At 42.3% G+C, this 20,482-nt stretch overlaps 1 protein-coding gene across 1 annotated transcript; it reads right to left on the bottom strand.

Moving 5' to 3' along the window:
• Positions 1–451: 451 nt before the first annotated feature.
• On the bottom strand, positions 452–11,029 carry NANP (N-acetylneuraminic acid phosphatase). The gene is made up of 3 exons (XM_081255965.1): positions 10,885–11,029; positions 3,941–4,610; positions 452–3,219 (listed from the first exon to the last, which is right to left on the bottom strand). The coding sequence occupies exons 1-2, from the start codon at positions 10,972–10,974 to the stop codon at positions 3,954–3,956; spliced, it is 747 nt and encodes a 248-aa protein (XP_081112091.1). The 5' UTR covers positions 10,975–11,029; the 3' UTR covers positions 452–3,219; positions 3,941–3,953.
• Between the last annotated feature and the right edge of the window lie 9,453 nt (positions 11,030–20,482).

The following is a 20,482-nucleotide window of genomic DNA, read 5'->3' as shown; positions in this document are numbered from 1 at the left end:
CGTGCAGAGCTTCCAATCAGCATTTCCATCCTTTCTCTTGTGATAAACATGGTTCACTGGGCATTTAAGGGAAGCCTCGAAGGTGAACAAATAGACCCAAATAAACAGATCAGAGCAACATGGAAGATACAGTGGATTCCGTGGATTCTTCAAAAACTTAAAAAAAATTTTTGAGAGGTAATATTCCACTCAAAACAAAAATGAATGTTAATCAGGGCCCGCATGCCACAGCTACTGAGCCCACGTGCTGCAACTACTGAAGCCCTCATGCCTAGAGCCCGTGCTCCGCAACAAGAAGCCGCCGCAATGAGAAACCTGCGCACTGCAACGAAGAGTAGCCCCCGCTCGCCACAACTAGAGAAAGCCCGCGCGCAATGAAGACCCAACACGGCCAAAAAAATAAATAAATAAAAGACCGTTAAGAAGGAACATTTATGTAAATCAACTATACTCCAACACAAACTTTTTTTTAAAAAGGGAAGGAACATTTAGAAAATTGAAGAAACTTGGATATTGAAATACATGATGCCAGGCAGGAAAAAAAATTCAATAGGATTGAAAGGTAAAGTTGAAGAAACCTTCCAAAAAGCATCATAGAACTAAATAAGAGATGGAAAAATAGGAGAGAAAAGAAAAGAAAGTGAAAGGTCAGTAGAGGAGGTCCAACACCCGAATAGTAGGAGCTCCAGAAAAAGGAAGCGGGAAACACAGTGGCGAAGCAACTATCAATTAAGTAATTACATTTTTCCAGGACAAAGAGCATAAGGTTTTGTTGGGAAAGGTTCAAGAGTGCCAAGAGTAGAGCATGAAAGCATAACAAGATACATCATTATGGACCACAGGGGAAACGCCAAAGTTCTAAGAGCTTCAAGAGAAAAAGAAAATTGTCACTTAAAGTGGCTGCTAGACCACAGAGCAATGCCTTTGAAATTCTGAATGATATCCAACTACATGCTGTTAAACTATCAATGATGGGAGAAGAGAATAAAGGCGTTTTCAGACACTTAAGATCTGAATATTTTTATCTCTCACATTTATAGGGAAACTACTCGAGGATGCATGCCACCAAAGGGGGAACAAATCAAAAAGGGAATACACAGGGCACAGGACATCCAACCTAAGAGGCAAAGGGAATCTCCAGGGTGGTGATAGGTACCAGAAGAGGGCAATGAGACTGGGGCAGAAGCAAGGGCTTCACAGCTGCACTGACCTCAAAGTGAACAACTGGCCCAGTGAAAGCCAATGGAACCATCACCTTTATCAACAACAGTGGATGGCTGAGATCAAAGATGTATGCTCCTAACATGAACGACGCACAGAAGCTTCATAACTTTTTAAATCAGTTTCTTAGCAAGATCACTGCCTCCCAAAACTGAAAAGCAGGAATAAAAACCTGCCTGAATCAGAGAAATTCTATATACTCATACCTACCTATATATGCAGATACACAGGAAACTGCTGACAGCAGAGGCCTTTAGGGCAGGTGGGTTGCTGGAAAAGAGATGAGACGGACTTTTTGCTATTCACGTTTTCATTCTTTGACTTGTGTACCACATATGCTTGTACAAGTACCACAAGTACTTGTTCAAAAATGAAAAAAATATATTCCCCAATTTAAAAAATGATGGAATGAAAAAAACCTGAGCATCATGCATAGCAAGGAAGTAGTTTTGTTTGTTAAATATATATTTAATATACACACACTGATATTAACTAAATGTTCACTATAAATGTGTTTAATGGATTGTGACAGAAAATGTTTCCTATTGTGGGTTGCAAAGAAATCTGAAAGTGCTAAACCAAGTACCTCTGTAACTAAGAAAATTGTCTTTCCCACAATATTCACACTTGCTGGGTCCTGGGCACCACCATATCTAAGATGTTCATGCACCAGTGGGTGGACATGTGTATGGAACCAGAAAACATCCATCATTGTGTCAGTGTTCCAGGGGCAGCGTCCACTCGTGTCTACTCTAGGCCTTCCTCTGTAATGAGTGTTTGAGCGAGCCTCCGGACAACTGAGAATTTATGGCTTTCTAGGAGTATGGGAAACTATGAAAAACAAAATATTATTCTAAAACAAAAACATTATTAATAAAATAGGTCTATTCCAAGATTTCTTAATATCTTCTGTAACATTCCACTCAGAAGGCAGAAAACCACAAAGTTCTTCCCTAAGGAAAAGTGCAAATGGAATGTAATATTATATTACAAAAAACTCAATTATTTCATTCCCCGCCAGATCACTTTTGCTGACGAACTGTTCACATAACATCCTAGGAGATCTGCTGCCGTGATCTGGGAGCAATGAGCCTTCTCAGTGAGCACAGTGAACGTGCCATGTCTAGACCCATCCTGTGGGTGAGCTGAAAGGTCAAGCTCTCAGCATCACACTCAGCCCACTGGAGAAATCATGCACACAACTATTTTCCTGTCAACATCCTCCAACTTAACAATTTTCAAATAGCTACAATATAATTGTGGTCACATGGACACCGTACCTGGAAGAGCTATACACAAACATTCCCTGTCCACAAACGTTCAGCTTCAGAGCGAACAGTCAAGGGCACAATCACATTTTTAAAAATTAAGAGTGAGAAGTGCAACAGGCACATGCACAATGGCAGAGAATCCTGTTCTTCGTAGAATACTTGAAGGAGCCCTAGCTAAATATACCCCAACTAACGAACATCTTACACTAGTAGTTTCCTATACAAAAGTTAAAAAAAAAAAACACCCTACCAAAAAACAACCCTAATCATTATTTATTTTTTCCTTAATTAACCATTTTACTCTAAGTTTGGCTGGTGAAATCAAGAGACTTTCTAGCCTAATGGTCTTGAGAAATTTTTCTAGTTGTAAGATGCCTCCCTATGGAGTTTTAATTACTAAGCTCAAAGCAAACTCTGAAATGGATATAGAAATTTGTGAAACAATGACATAGCTCCCAAAATTTGAAAAACAGGAGACTTAAGGCAGATGGTAACACCAAAAAGAGCCAGTCAAGTATTAAAATGGCACTCTGGAAATGGTTCATAGCAAAACCTAATTTTCTATTAGTTTTCATCATATGGGTGAAACTATCCAGTCAGCAGACAACAGATGCGGGCAGCATGATTAGGCCACACCAAGGCAACTTCCAGGAAAGTGACTTCTGGGGCCATGTGGCTTGCACTCATCCACAGCAAGACAGACTGGTCCCTCAACCTCACTGCGTACCTGGGAAAAGATAGTAAAAGTACTTCCGTAAGAGGTAAAGACTAACAGGAACCTATAAGCTCACCCTGGAAAGGTGTGAAAATGTAATGGAAAAGGAGCACCATATGCTGATTTTAACAGCTTTTTTACTGGAGGAAGTTATTGGTCATGTACATACCATAGGAAAATTATCCCCCCCCACCCCAAAGGTAATGCATAAAAATTAGATTCATAAGAGAAGTATACGTTCAAAGTAGGCAAAACTATGGTGCATGTTCTTGAAACAGAAAATATGAAAATAATTTCACTGTGAAATGCCTTGATTTGCGAGTTGGTACTTATATTAACCAGACTAATAAATCTCTAGTATATATGTTTTAGAATAACTATTTTAAAAAAATACCTATTTTTAAGCCAAAACATAAAATCTGTATTTGTGCATCCATGTATAAGTTATCCTCCTTGGTATCTTCATAGATCCAAGATGCTAAGAGATTAACAAAATAATTTTTTAAAAAAATCTCAAGCCACAGATTGACAAATATACTTCCTCAAGTTTTCTGGGTTACACTACTAAAAATAACTTATAATAATGTACTCTGGATTTCCAGATATAAATACCAGTCAATGGTTGGTTGGCCATTACATGACAAGTATAATTATCCTTAGAACTGGGTCATAGAATGACTTAACTTTTCTTAGTTCAAACCCGGTAATTTGACCCTAAAATTCGTAAGCATACCCTTTTCTGTGCTTTAAGCAGACACACTGACTTTGCAGTCTATACTTTGTAAGAGAGCAGGTAACTCTAGCACAGAAGAAACTATATAATGCGGCCTGGGGGATGACTTCAACGGCACCATTCCATTTTTATTTATCCAGACTGTTGCCTTCAGCCCTGCATTGAGGCCTCCTTGTATATCGGTTTCTAGCGTGTCACCAACCATCACACAGTCCCCAGGCTGCACTCCAAGGAGGTCACAGGAGTAATAAAATATGGAAGGTGCCGGTTTCTCCTCTTTCTGCTCTCCACCTACAACAATAGCGTCAAAATAGGACTGACAGGCACAAGCCTTGATCTTCTCCCTCTGGGTCTGTTGTTCTCCATTTGTTAATAAAAGTAGGCGGACCTCCTTTCGAAGTTCAGTGAGCATAGCTTTGACATCTTCTGCTAATGTCATATGCTGTAAACGTGTAGATTTCCACAGGAAATAACATTCTTCAGCTAATTTCCTATTGGCTGCACCACCTTTTGTTTCCTGGATTGCTTCTTCCCAGTGTGAAGTCCTGAGGTCAGTAATGCAGCTTTTAGAAGGATGAAAACATTCCTTGCTGAGCTTAACTTGAACTTTGTTACAGATGATTTCAGCCTCTTCTTTGTAATGGTATTTTGATTGTAAGAGCTTTATCACCTAAATAAAGGAAAACAACTCCATCAACATACTTCATGTCTTTAATACTTACCCTGTGAGCCTATAAACCCAGAGCACAGACAGATTCTAACTCCACTCCTCTGTCTTAAGGAAGCTCTATTACCACACCATTTCTGTTGGGGATTGGTCTTATTTTTAAAGAACACAAGAGTGAAGATTTCCCAACCTTTCTAGACAACTCATTCATATTTTTTAACCAATTTTTTCTAAGAAGATTCTTTATATATATATATAGCTAATAAAAATCCCTCATTTGTCAGTTTAAGTCTACCACCTTTCATTCTGGTCATGAAGACATGAAAATAAAACTGTGCTTGTATTTAGTAAAACATAAAATTTCTAACAACTGATATTTAGACTCTTCCCAGAAATAACGCTAGTTCACATAACCTTTCCTCATCTTATCCATTTTACGTTCTGAAGGCCTAAATTAGGTCCTAAAGGGGACCTAATTCTGTACTTTTAAAAACAGGTATATGTAGCTCTAATGGAATCAGGCATGTTCTGTGACCTCAGCCGTTTAATGACGGTGCTTCTTCCAAACTTAGGATTCCAGATAAAAAACTTCAAGTAGTTCTGAGTCTCCCTCTTGGTCACACTGGTTCTGAATCCCTTATCATAATCCTTCTTATGTTCCCACAGCTCTTTATCTTGACTTTTTATTAGATTAGGTTCTTATCCCTTTGGCCTATCTTCTTACCAAGATGCTAATGTGGCAAGGCATTATGCTCAGTACTCACATGTATTATTTCTAATCTTTCCTACAACTCTGCAAGGGAATTTCCTTTCTGAGATGAGGGAATGGAAGTTTAGAACTGATAAATAACTTGCCCCAGCTGAGATTTAAGCCCATAGTTGCCTAACTCCACAGGCCACATGCTTGCCTTTATACTATGTATTCGGCACTGGAGACTGGACCCTTTGTCCTCATGAACTTATCTGGTGGGGAAAATAACCACCACAAGTGCTGGGTTGAGTGCCTTGACAGTCACACAAAAAACTGGAAATAAAATGTAAGGAGCAACCCCAGGGTTGCTGGGTAAGGAGGGCAGAGGAAGGAACATTTAAACCAAGGCGTTACCACGCCCAAAGGTGGGGACGGGAGGAGGATAAAATCATTCTAGACAGAAGGAACAGCACAAAGACACAGTACTTGGAATTCTGTGAACTGGGAAAAGCAAGAAGCTGAGTTCAGCCACAATGGAAGGCAAGTGAGGGCGAGTGCTAAAGATGAGGCTGGGTGGGCTGTAGCTACCGAAATTCCTTTGGCACACCTTATGCCCATACATGCCAAAGGCTTCATACTGCACGTGCTTGGGCTTCTCTGCCTGGGAGCTTTATCTCGCCATAGGGGCACCCATGCACATAGGCTGGAGCCAGAGTATAGCCCAAGGAGCAGGTCTCAACCAATAAGCAGCAGATATTGGTGGGTTGCCCCTTGGAAGGGACAAGTAAAGTATGTCTACATGTGTCTCCCAGAGTCCCCAACCGTTCACACAGTTCCCTGCTCATGAAAACAGCCTGTATTAGATTCCTTCCCTTCCCTGTCTGACTCCACCACCCCCTACAGTGCTTCCTAGGGTCACCTTCCCAGTGAACTTCTTGCACCTGAAGCCGCCTGTCCCAGGGACATCTGGGAAAGTTGATCATGCCAAGGCAAGTTTGGATCTCTGAGGATGAAGGCAATGCACACAGCTGGGGCTAAAGATTTTCTGTTGTTGAAGTGAAGCAGTCAAAGTCAAGTTAAATTGCTACCCTAAACGCTATAGGGAATAAATGATCTGCTACTCACACCAGACACTCAATTCACCTACTGAAAAGGGGAAAGAGCTGAAGAGACACATTCTTCCTCCAGAGTATAAAAACCACACCAAAGGTAAAGGAAATATTTTTCAAGGTATTTGTGTTAATCACAAAACATAATAGTTAAGAAAAGTCTTACTAGTTGGAGAAAAATAAACCAGCCCTCAGAATTTTAGGTGAAGGGAAAACGTGGAAATTTCCTGCTTTATAAAGCTAAATTCCAATGAACAAATCAAGCCTTTTCAATCTCCATAGTTATGTCACCATCTTTTCTAGCAATGTCAACTGAATTACTCCTGAGTTATAACTGAAGGTCACTGTACAGTTTTAGCAACGCTACTGCTACACAATAAAAGGACACAGGCCTCTAGGACTCCACAGTACTTGAGATTCAACAGGAACTGGCTCACAGTTCATAGATGAAAACTCCCAGTAAAGATCCAGTTTCCTATAAACTGCAATTGGCAGTTTGTTAAGCACATTCTTGGGATCTGAAAAAGCAGATTAGCTCACCTTAAAGGGGAGATTCTTGTAGAGGTACATTGCTCCCAAGTTTCAAAACTGCCTCCCATTACATTCCCTGAATTAACTTTGCCATTTTGTCACAAACTATACATATTCATTTGGAACAACAAGTGGCATTTTAATAATATTAACAGCTTTGGGAAAGATGTTTATCAGTCATTCACATATTAATATTAGTTCAAACAGAAATAATACCTAAGGTGGATCAGTCCACATTACTGGTGCAAACTCTCCTAACACCTGCACTGAGAGAATGGGAGTCTAAATTTAATTGGGGATGGAGGGAAAAGATCTCTAATTTAGAGCTGTGACGACATTTTGCGTAAGGGTAAGTCAGGCCTGAAAAGGATTCTGAGTAGAATGAGACCACTAGGCATGTACAGGCCTCAAGAAGGGAGAGCTAAGATAGTGAGAGAGGGGAGATCAGTTTCTAGACACAATATAAACTCAAATTCCATCTACTTCAAAACTCTATTTAAGGCTCTATCTCAACACATACAAAAAGGAAACTCTGTTCTACTTCCTACTTTCTGGACCCAGACTTAAATACCATTAGTACTAGTGTTTAGCTGTGATTTAAAAAGACTTTTTGAGGGCCAGTGTGGGAACCATATTACACATATGATAAAGATATGAAGTGGCTGAATTCTAAATAAAACTATTTTATTTATTTATTTATCTTTTTTTTTTGCAGTACGCGGGCCTCTCACTGTTGTGGCCTCTCCCGTTGCGGAGCACAGGCTCTGGACGCGCAGGCTCAGCGGCCATGGCTCACGGGCCCAGCCGCTCCGCTGCATGTGGGATCTTCCCGGACCGGGGCACGAACCCGTGTCCCCTGCATCGGCAGGCGGACTCTCAACCACTGCGCCAGGGAAGCCCTAAATAAAACTATTTTAAAAAATACATGCTCACAAAACGTGATGGCTGCATACAGACTAACAATTCAAGCAGCCCTCCTGTTATTTTTAGTTCAAGTCTTTGTTCAAACATCATCTACTCTATGTCGCCTAATCTGACCAACCTATTTTAAAAATGCAATTCTTTCTCCCCTCCACTTTTTCTGACACACTTACAAAGAAAAGCACATTTATTATGTTCACTGTCATACCCATTAGAAAGCAAACTCAAAAATGCAGAAATCTTTTTTGCTTTGTTCTCTGAGAAACCCCAATTTTCTGGAGAAGGCTTCCTCTTGCGTAGTGACACTGAAAGAGGGTGGAAATAGCTTTCCCAGATGATTTAAAAATAAATTAAAGCTGATAGCCAATATTTTGTAATAACTGTAAATGGAAAGTAATCTTTAAAAATTGTATATAAAAAAAAAAGAGGCTGAAAAAAGAAAAAAAATTAAAGCTGATATATAGTCAGTATATGACTCCTTTTCCTCAAGCCCAAGGCAATGGCTGGACCTTTCCCCCTTCCTCCTTTCATAAATCATTCAGAGTGATTCAGAAAGCTGGCATGTTACTTTTGAATAGACTAACATTTGTGGGTGTTGTATTCTTATGTGATAAAGCGATCCTAGATCCTCATATAGTTAATTCTGCACATTTCATAGGATATTTATAAAGCAAATGGTAAGAGAACCAAGTCTAGAGAACTGGACTTTTATCCATCCATTCAACATTCACCCTGTGTCAAACACAGGGTGATGAATAAGACAGTTTGTTCCCTCTTAGGAAGCTCACTATTTAGCTGTGGGCATGTGAGTTGCAATGTGGAGGATGAACTGGACATGGTAAGCCTGGCATCAAGACCGTAGTAACAGTCTAGGTGAGAGACAAGTCCAGCTTTAACTAAGACAAGGGCAGAGGGGATGTGCAGGAGAAGACAGATTTGGTGACAGAGTGGACGGTGGTATAATTCTGGAACACTGGACTGTATGTACTTCCCATGCATTACATTAAACCTAGCTGATAGGGTTTTTGAGAACTAATTTCACTGTTCAACTATCACTACTTAAAGATTTGAGGCTTAGAGCAGTTAATTAACTTGTTCGGGTGCTTTCACCTAGGTATTGGGAGAGCTGTGATTCAAACTCAACTGTCTAATTTTAAAGCCTAAACTCTTGGCCTATAGCAAGGATTGGAATAAAACAAGAACTTAATGACAACACACTGGACTTGGCCTGCCAAAAACACACAGGTAAATATGTACAGTTTGCAGCTAGAGATACTGGAGACAATATAGCAGGGGATGGTGCCCCTGAGGTCAAGATCAAAGGCATGAAGGGACAGTCAACAGTGTATAATACTTCGGTCAAGTCATTAAGACAGACTTAAGATGTCCAGGATTCTGGCAATTTGGGAGGTGCCTATAGATGGTGAGTTTATTTCATCCTAGTGGCAAAAAAAAAAGAAACACACTACAGTGGTTTTGGGAATACACAGGTAGTAGAAACATGGAGATAATGGTACAGATTTCTCTTGAAAAACATGGCTGTCAAGAGAGGTAATATCTTGTGGAGAAAGAAGGGTCCAAGAGAAGCTTTCTTTTTAAAGTACTGGGCATTTTAAAAGATTCTGCATGAATTATTCACATTTGCTTATTTTTTTTAAGCTCAAAAATTGACATAGGTTTGCTGCCCTTTTTTTATTTTTTGCAATAACTGTATAAAATAATCGTTAACATTTTTCCAATGCATATTTTGGAGAATCATTCTGCTAAACTGTTAAACACATTATCTCAATTAATGCCCCAAAACAGTCTTTTAAAGTTGGCCCTAGTGTCGTATTGTAATACAGATGAGAAACTGAGGCACTGAGTTGAATTATTTGCCCGAGATCTCAGAGAAAATTGTGGAGCCAAGATTCAAACCCAAGAAATGTGCAAGCTGACTATATATGATTAAACATTGATTACATTGCTTATGGAGTATCATAAGAGAGTGTAAAGACATCTTTATCAAACAAATAAAAATAGAGTATTGGAGGGGCTTCCCTGGTGGAGCAGTGGTTGAGAGTCCGCCTGCCGATGCAGGGGACGCGGGTTCGTGCCCCGGTCCGGGAAGATCCCACATGCCGCGCAGCGGCTGGGTCCATGAGCCATGGCCGCTGAGCCTGCGCGTCCGGAGCCTGTGCTCCGCAACGGGAGAGGCCACAACAGTGAGAGACCCGCGTACCGCAAAAAAAAAAAAATAAAAAATTGAGTATTGGACAGATCCGAAAACGCAGCAGGAGTGGAATGCACCAAGAAAGAGGACGAAGAGGCTGAAGATCCAGGGAGACACAACCTAACTAATAAAGCATGAAGAAGACGGGGCACTCAGGGCTGGAAGGATTAGTTTCTGAAAGTGGGGTTTTCAGATATGGTAATCCTTAGTTTTCTCTTTAAAGCTGAATGCAGACGAAAGAAAGCAGGGGTGGCTTCGGGTCTTGAACAGCACGGGAAAGGTCTGAAAGAGCATCAGTAGGTACAGAAAGGGGAGGATGCGGCGGAGCAAGGCCTCGTGAAAGTAAACCTACTGAGGGTCACACCCACGGCAGGAACACCTGCGGAGAAAACTCCCTCGAGTCGATAAAGTCCAGGCTCAAAGGTCCAACGAAGAGCACGCGGTGGGAGACCATCCTCCCGCGGTCAGTCCCGGAGAGCCGGGTGCCCCCTCGTCCCGGCGGGTCCAAACCTGTCCCGGCAGAAAGCCAGGCGCCTGGCGCGCGGCCGCCTTTCTGTGCGGAGGCGACTCTGCCCTCGTGGCAGTTTGGCGACATCCTTCCGGGAGCCCTAGCGCTGGGAGCGCCCTCAGGTTGCAGCCTCCCCGCTCTCTGAGCGGGGCCGCCGCCGCGGGCCAGCACGAAGGGCCTCCGGGACCAGGGGCGCCGGCGCGGAGGGAGCCGACAGGGCAGTGGGCCGGGGGGCCAAGGGGGCGAGAGAGCGCGCGGGGCGGGGCGCCGGGCTCGCCGGAGGGAAGCGGTAGCCGGAACGTTACCTCCAACATGCCCTTCCGACTAGCCCCGGCCGTGTCGATGAGCGTGTTGTCCAAGTCGAAGAATACTGCCCGTACCCGGCTCAGCCCCATGCCGCCGCCGCCGCCTGCGCGACGCGCCAACTCGCCGCCGCCGCGCGCGCCTGCGCGAAACGGGCCGGCGGACGGGAAATACCGGGGCGGAGCTGCGAGGCCCCCCGACCCTTGCGCACCGTCGGGGAACTCCCGCGAGATGTCCCCATACCTGAGCGGTGCGGAACAGCGACGTCCCGCGAGACTCCGGAATCGTGGTCCTAGGGAGGGCCGGGGACTCCCCCCCGTCACGGTGCGAGCGGTTGTCTGAGTCGCTGAAGTGTAGGGGTGGTCGGAAGCGAGGCTTCCTTCTTGGTGCCTATCTGTGCTTATCTCTTTTCTCATTTTGCCCTCCTTGCGTGAGGAGGACGTCGTGACTGCCCGCGGGAGGTTTTCTGCGCCTTCTGGCGACCGGGAGGAGACGGAACAAGGGGCTTTTCCGGTCGGACCGGATGTCCTGGCCCGCGCAGCGCCGGCGGCTTCCGAGCGTGGCCGGGTCGGGGGTGTGTGTGTGGTTACGAGTCTGCGGCCCCGCTGGATGGCAGGAGCCGGCTCAGAGCTGGGGGACGTGTTGGAAAGGTGTAACCTGGATTTTGGAGCCGTTGTTTGACGGCTCTGCCTGAAGACCGAGGGCTCCGTAGTGTCTGCCCGATGTTTTGTCCACCTTGATTTGATGGCTTTTCCTGAAGCCTTGCATTTTCCGGTCTCTGGGTGTCTTTTTTACCTGGATGATTTTCAGGTATAGCCAGAGGCTGAGGTACCTAGAGAGTCTGTTAAACCTGCAGAAGGTCAGTAACAGTTGTTTGTTTGCTTCCTGCTGTTAGCAGAATAAGGATCGCGGAACTAATCTCTAATCTTCTGTCTAAATTGTCTCTGTTGGGTAACCTTACCGAAATTTGGACATGTGGTCATCATCAGTGACCAGAAATTGTCTATCAGGTAGAAAAGGGCCACCGGCCAAATCTGGCCTGCCACCAGATTTTGTTGGATCTGTGAGCAGGGTGGTTGTTAACATTTTTTAAAATAATTGAGAAAATAATCAAAAGAAGTATGCATGACACGTAAAAATTATATGAAATTCAAATTTTAGTGTACATAAATAGTATTTATGTAGTGTCTTTTGCTGCTTTTGCCATACAATAGCAGAGTTGCATAGTTACAAGTGAGACCATATGGCCTGCAAAGCCTAAAATATTTACTATCTGGCACTTCGTAGAAAGGCTCCAGGGCTGCTAACTACACTCACTGCCTTGGAGAATCTCATTCATTCACTTGCATGACTTTGAATACCATCTATATATTATATGCTGATGACTCATAAAATGCTAGCTCCCCTGATCCCTTGAGAATTAGCTTGGCCAGAGAATAGAAAAGTGAAGCCAATAAGCATTTGAGAGGTGGTTAATCACACTTGTATTTTAAGAAATGCAAATCCAAACTACAGTATGATGTCATTGTTACATATAGGATAAGCAAAAGTTAAATGTCTAGGGCCTCCCTGGTGGCGCAGTGGTTAAGAATTTGCCTGCCAATGCAGGGGACACAGGTTCCAGCCCTGGTCTGGGAAGATCCCATGTGCTGCGGAACAACTAAGCCTGTGTGCCACAACTACTGAGCCTGCGCACCTAGAGCCTGCGCACCTAGAGCCTGTGCTCCACAACAAGAGAAGACACCACAGTGAGAAACCTGTGCAACGCAAGGAAGAGTAGCCTCCACTTTTCACAACTAGAGAAAGCCTGCATACAGCAATGAAGACCCAACGCAGCCAAAAATAAACAAAATAAATAAATAAATTTATTTTTTAAAAGTTAAATGTCTAAGTTACGTACCTCAGTATTATTAAAACAAAACAAAAACCAAAAACAGCTTGCTGTACAACCTGGTCTATCTGATCCCATATATGTTAGATAAAGTAAAAATTATTCTAGGAATTCCCCGGTGGCACAATGGTTAAGAATCCACCTGCCAATGCTGGGGACACGGGTTCGATCCCTGGTCCGGGAAGATCCCACGTGCTGCGGAGCAATTAAGCCCGTGTGCCACAACTACTGAGCCCGTGTGCCACAAGTACTGAAACCCATGCGCCTAAAACCCTGTGCTCTGCAACAAGAGAAGCCAATGCAATGAGAAGCCCGCGCACCACAATGAAGAGTAGCCCCTGCTCACCGCACCTAGGGAAAGGCTGCGCACAGCAACGAAGACCCCACATAGCCAAAAATAAATAAATTTATTTAAAAAATTATTCTAACTCATTAACACATGATTTTTTTCCTCTGCAAAATGGAGATTCCAATCCTAACTTGCAGGTTGGTTGAGAGGGTAAAATATGGCAACGATTACCTGGGTCAGGACAGTTGCTCTGTAAATGCTAACAATCATTTTCCACAAGACCATGTCTATACCAGGAGTGCATCAGCCTGAATAAAGTGCTGAGAGAAGGAGTGCTGGGACAATGTTGGAAGTGTCCTGAATGAGGGCATAAGATCTGGGGAATATTCCTTGTGAAGAGGCCTAGTTGACCGAGAACCAGCTGAGGTGCTGAGCCCCAGATGGGACAGTGCGGGTCACGAGATGTCAGACATGAGCGAAGGACACCCACCATTGTATTGAGCAGAGAAGGCACTGCAGGAAGGCAACAGTTTAGGAGTACCCACCAGAGGCTGGGCTGTCCTCCCTTTCCCTAGCAGAGAGTCCTCTCTTGGGTGGGCAAGGCATTGGAGGAAGTAGAACTAGAGGCTAAAAAAGGGTGTGATCCTGAGAATGTCCCTGGAAATTCCCAAGCCTGGGGAATGGCCTCCTCTTGTTTTAAAAAATATATATATTAGTCCTGTCAGAGAAGAAAAGAACTATGGGCAGCTTCCTAAGAATAGACCCAGGGTGTAGGTATCAGAACACAGCCTATCCTGACATGATACTGACTCTGAGCAGAAAGTTTGTCCTCTTTGTGCCTCTGGAATAATGAGGTTTTACTATTAGTAATACTTAACACGTATTGAGCATTTAATATACACCATAGATGGTTCCCAGTGTCGTACAAGATTTCCTCATTCAATCCGCACAATGATCCTATTAAGTGGTTATTTTTTACCCATCTTTTTCAAATGAGGAAACTGAGAGTTTAAATACGTTTCTCAAAGTGATGGAGCCTAGGTCCAAAGTCTCACTGTAAAGGCCATGCTCTTAACCAGTTGGCCCAGAGTTTCTGCCCAGCCCAATCTTTGAACTTTTGCAACTTGCCTCCCAGCCTAGGGGCTTGAGAGCACTTCCCCCTTCCACCTGTTGGTAAGATGTTTCCAGCCTGGCACCTGTCGACTTAAAAAATATTCACAACACGGCTTCTCTGGTGGAGCAGTGGTTAAGAGTCCGCCTGCCGATGCAGGGGACACGGGTTCGTGCCCCGGTCCGGGAAGATCCCACATGCCATGGAGCGGCTGGGCCCGTGAGCCATGGCGGCTGAGCCTGTGCGTCCGGAGCCTGTGCTCCGCAACGGGAGAGGCCACAACAGTGAGAGGCCCGCGTACCACAAAAAAAAAAAAAGAAGTAAGCAATTATGAACTTTCTTTTACATTAGCATTCTGTAGATTGGTGAACATAAATACCAGTGGTAATTTCTCAATACATTCATTTTCTTATAGAGGACATCTCAAGGTGGCACCAAACATTTTCATTAATAGTCCTAAATATCTTTAGTTTCTCTATTTAGTAATTGATATCTCAGTACCTTATTTTTTTGGAAATTATATAGCTATTCAATAAACCTCCATCACTTAAATTAGCACAACTCTAGAACTTTAAGTTACCAAATATCTGTAAAGATCATCTTAAGTAGACATTTCTAAAATATAGTTTTAAAGAGTTTACCCAAAAGCTCTTGTCTCATTTACATATAAAGTCTCATCATATCAAGTTATTTTCCTTGCAACAGATATAAGGTCTTATTTGACATCTGTTAAACCTAGGTACAATAAATTATTATACTTAATGTTAATGACTCTAAAGACATGTCTATAATAAATAGATCAACAAACAAACTTTAATACCCGGTATCAAATTAATATTGAATATTTCCCAGTTCATGTGAACCTGAAAGTCATTTTGGCTGGTTCCTTTTTTTTTTTTTTTTTTTGCGGTACGCGGGCCTCTCACTGCTGTGACCCCCTCCACCGCGGAGCACAGGCTCCGGACGCCCAGGCCCAGCGGCCACGGCTCACGGGCCCAGCCGCTCCGCGGCACGCGGGATCCCCCCGGACCGGGGCACGAACCCGCGTCCCCCGCACCGGCAGGCGGACGCCCAACCACTGCGCCACCAGGGAAGCCCCTGGCTGGTTTCTTTATATTTAATTTGTAAGCGCTTTCTTTTAAATTAAATAGAGCTCTTTATAAATTCAACTTTGATAATACCTTCCAGAGGTAGAGATATCTCATATGTATGATGTGCACACAGACATATAAACAGACAAAACTAGAGATCTCATGGCTTCACTTAAAAAAAAAACAACTTAGTTATGAATCAGGTATTACAATATAAACTTACTAATTTACAGAGAACAGTTGGAATACATTAAAGTTGCTTGCTCAGATGACCAAGGCTTTACTATTTGTAAAGTTTGGCTGAGGTAGCATTCCCAGCGGTTTGAATTTTAAAACTACCACTTTGTCATTTTTTTTTCTCTTGGTTTCAGGTCTTGCCTGACTGAGCTAATGAGGCTCAGTCCCAGGTCCTTGGGCCTGTATTTACATTTCTGGTTTGTAGAGATTTGCAAGAGAAAGACAGTTGCTTTTAGTTCCCCAAAGAACAGGTCTGTCACCGAAAGGATACGAAAACATTGGTTTGTCCAACTATATATTATATCAGTGAGAAGATTTCTACCTAAACTGAAGTTTATGATGTCAACTACAAATTGGCACTTGCCACCTACTTCTACAAGGATTAAATCAGGTGCTGCTGCAGCTGATGACTTTCAACACCCCCTGAAAGGAGTTCAGGGTGGAGAGCAGAAAGGAGGCCCTCTGTGCTTTGGGAAAAACTGGCAGAACAGGTCTTCAGATAGTTAGATACTTTAAGGAGCTGATTTTATGAGCCCAATTCTTATATCTCCTCATATGTAGAAAAGCACTAAAATCTTTCATGGTGATGTCTGCTCCTCGTGACTAGCAGTAACCCTCAACAGACTAGCAGAAACCTTCGGCAAAAAATATGTGCTTGATTGCATGTACTCCCCCTTCAGCAAAATCACATATATACTGACATTTCCCCCCACTGTTCGGAGCAGTTTCTCAGAACTATCTGAGATACTGTCTCCCAGGCTATAGTCCTCATTTTGCCCCAAATAAAACTTAACTCACAACTCTCACGTTGTGCATTTTTTAAGACCACAACGAGTTCTATGTTCTAGAACTTCAGAGTTTAATTTATCATGCCTTCAAAGGCTTGTATAAGGCATTCAGGAAAGACTTTCTTTCTGAGTTTAGAAGTTAAACCCAGAGCAAAATCACTATTTTTTTTTATTAGCCCTTGAATGTTAGTTCCCAGTTTTTACTTATTTGTGTGGCTCAGGAAACCCTATTCGTTAGGGGAAACACTGACTGAAACCGCCCACCCTGGCCAGGCCCAATAGTAACGACTTGCATGAGTTATCTTAAGCAGGAGGCCCTGGTAAGGAATGCGGAACTAAGAAGATACTATCAACCGGAAGAATTCGGGAAAGGTCAAAAGGAGAGGAGACGCCAGTCCATATGTGCTCGCAACCTCCCAGGATCCTTCTAGCTGGAATTCATCTTGGCTGAGCCATGCATGAGCCACCAGGAAGGACCCTGAGTCAGAATGATTGGCCAGAGGCAACCTGGAAAAGAATCCCATCACCGTAAAACCCAAGACTGCGAGCCATGTGGTAGAGCAGTCCTTCTGGGTTCCCTCACCCTCCTGCTCTCTGCCCGGGCGCCCCTTCCCAATAAAGTCTCTTGCTTTGTCAGCACATGTGTCTCCTTGGACAATTCATATCCGAGTGTTAGACAAGAGCCCACTCTCGGGCCCTGGAAGGGGTCCCCCTTCCTGCAACAGTTGGAAGAGAAAGCCTCTCCATCACTGTCTGGCTGCTTCCTCCTTGTCCTCTCACCACCCGACATCTCTTTCCAGTTCCTTTTTCCTGCTCAGATCGGCCCAGGGAAGAGCAGCAGATTTGAATCACGTCCAAACAAATAATGGGGGAAAAACATCAACGAGGCAACAGAGTGGGGGAACGTAACGGCATTCTCCATGTAGGCTGAGAACCCCCTACTCTAGCTATTTTTCCTCCACCAATTCTTGTAGACCAACGCTGTCCAATAGAACTTTACACGATGCTGGCAATAATTCTACGTCTGTGCCGTCCAATGCAGTAGTGCTAACTCCAGGCGGCCATTGAGTACACGCAATGTAGTTAGTGCACCTGAGGAGCTGAAGTTTTCAAATTGTATTTAATTTTAATTAGTTTACGGTTAAGTAGCTGCATGTGGCTGGTAGCTGCCAGATGGTAGAGCACAGCCGCCCGGTAGGGGTGGGATGGCCACTATCTCTTATGTTCCTTTGAGGTGTGTCTGGTGACTCTTGTTAGATGGTCTTCAGACTTAGGGTTTTTACTTGTTTTATTTCTTTTTTTTTTTTTTTTTTTTGGCAGCCCCGAGCAGCTTAAGGGGTCTTAGTTCCCTGACCAGGGATCAAACCCGGGCCCTCAGCAGCAAAATTGTGGAGTCCCAACCACTAGACAGCCAAGGAATTTCCTGTTTTTTTCAGAGGCAAGGAAAAAAAAACCTCCAGTTACTATCCTGATATTTAACAGATGAACTGTCTATTCTTCAATCTCAGGCAATTCTCAACTTGCATACGGGTCTCCTTCCCCCTTGCAATGAATAAATACTCCTGAACTTCCCTCTTCCAATTATGCCCTCTTTTGTTCCTTCTTTGCTGAGTTACCTTTAGCATGCCAATGCTGCATTATCTTTCATCCTTTAAAACATCTTCTGGACTTCCCTGGCGGTCCAGGGGTTAACACTCCGTGCTTCCAATGCAGGGGGTGCGGGTTCGATCCCTGGTGGGGAACTAAGATCCCACGTGATGCTTGGTGTGGCCAAAAAATGCCCCCAAAATCAAAACAAACAAACAAACAAAAAACCCAATAACGACAACAAAAAAGCGCAAACAAACATCTTCTCTTGACCTCACTTTTCCCTATTTCTCTGCTCCCTTTTATAGCAAAACTACTCCCAAAGAGTGGCCTAATTCTCTCCACTTCCTCAGCTTCTGTTTGTCCTTGAACCCACTCTAATTGGACTTTGACCCCCAGAATCCTACTAAAACCTCCAAGTTACCAAAGCCAGTGGTCAATTCTCAAGTCTCATCATACTCACAGCAGCATTTGCCACAGTTGATCACACTATTCTTCTTGAAATATGTTTTTCCTTTGTTTCTAGTTCACTACCCATTCATTGAACAACTATTTATTGAATATTACTTGAGAAAATTGGGAAAGACTTTGAAATGGGGGGTGGGGGGCTTCTAGAGTGTCCTTCCAGAGATTGCCTCTGAATTTTCTCTGCCTTTCACTGACTTTGAACTAGTTCATAATGCTGTAATTTATAGAAAACTGATAACAAAGCAAATTATTCTTGGCCATACACATGCAAATGAATTATATTCTGTAGAATGCAATTAGTTATTGCCCAATAGGTATAGCAATTTTGCATTCATTTGGAAATTCGCTTTAAGTATTACTTACTGCCTATACATATATGATTCTTGGAATTCTCTTTTGAACAAATTGTAGCCTCTTACTCGTTTTCGTATTAACTAATGAGTTAAAATCTTAGACTCATTTTCATTTTATATTTCTTTGTGAGTCATGATTTTATCTGCATTAAATTTGTCCTTGAACAGCTTGGGCACCATTATTTTGTTTTTGTTTTTTTAATTGAAATATAGTTATGTTAGTTTCAGGAGTACTACATAGTGACATTTGCATACCTTATGAAATGACCACCACGATAAGTCTAATAATCATCTGTGATCACCACGATAAGTCTAATAATCATCTGTCACCATATAAAGTTAGTACAATATTATTGATCATATTCCTTATGCTGTATATTACATCCCTAGGGCTTATTTATTTTATAACTGGAGGTTTGTACCTCTTAATCCCCTTCACCTATTTCAACCCACCCCCCGCTTAGATTCTTTTTTTTTTCCCACCATAATTTTCTTTGGGCCTAGAAGAGTGCCTGGCACACACAGTAGGTGCTCAGTCAGTATTGTTGAAAAAACCTTGGAGCCACTAACTTAATAAAGGGTATCAATTAAAAACTTGCAGCTAACGTCATGCTTAACGGTGAACAAAACTGAATGCTTTCCCCCTAAGATCAGAAAAAAGACAAAAATATCTACTCACCACTTCTATTTAACATTGTACTAGAAGTTCTAGTCAGGGCAATTAGGCAAGAAAAACAAATAAAAGGCATATCCAGATTAGAAAGAAAAAAGTAAAACGATCTCTTTTTGCAGAAGACATAATCTTATATAGAAAACAGCTTAAAAAATTGTTTTAAAGATTTTTTTGATGTGGATCATTTTTAAAGTCTTTATTGAATTTGTTACAATGTTGCTTCTGCTTTATGTTTTATTTTTTTGGCCGCAAGGCATGTGGGATCTTAGCTCCCCGACCAGGGATCAAACCCGCACACCCTGCATTTGAAGGCGAAGTCTTAACCACTGGACTGCCAGGGAAGTCCCAAATCACCTTTTTCTAAAAAAAATTAATTTTTATTGGAGTATAGTTACTTTACAATGTTGTGTTAATTTCTACTGTACAGCAAAGTGAATCAGCTATACCTATATATATATATATATCCCCTCTTTTTTGGATTTCCTTCCCATAGAAAACACTTTTTAAAAATTCATGCAAAAATTATTTGAGCTAATAAATGAGTTTGGCAAGGTTGCAGGATACAAGACCAATATACAAAATCAATTGTATTTTTATTTACTTGCAATGAGCAAACCAAAATAAAATTATGAGAATAATTCCATTTATAGTAACATCAAAAAGAAAAAGATACTTAGGAATAAATTTAACCAAGGAATTGCAAGAACTTTACATTGAAATTACAAAATATTGTCTAAAGAAATTAAAGAAAAACTACATAAATGGGAAAAACTCATGGTCACGAATTGGAAAATTTAATATTCTTAAGATGGCAATTCTCCCAAAACTGATCTATAGGTTCAATTTAATTCCTATCAAAATTCCAACTGCCTTTTTTTGCAAAAATAGACAAGCTAATCCTAAATTTTATATGAAATTGTAAGGCAACCCAAATAGCTAAAATAATCTTGAAAAAAGAAGAACAAAATTGGAGGATTCACACTTCCTGATTTAAAAATTCACTGTAAAGACACTAATCAAAACTGTGTTACTGGCATAAAAGTAGACATACAGATCAATGGAATAAAATAGAGAGTTCAGAAATAAAACTCATACATCTATGGTCAACTGAT

This window comes from Mesoplodon bidens, assembly GCF_964165515.1.
Source record: "Mesoplodon bidens genome assembly, chromosome: 15".
Classification (NCBI taxonomy): domain Eukaryota; kingdom Metazoa; phylum Chordata; class Mammalia; order Artiodactyla; family Ziphiidae; genus Mesoplodon; species Mesoplodon bidens.
This window is presented reverse-complemented; position numbering and strand designations above follow the sequence as displayed.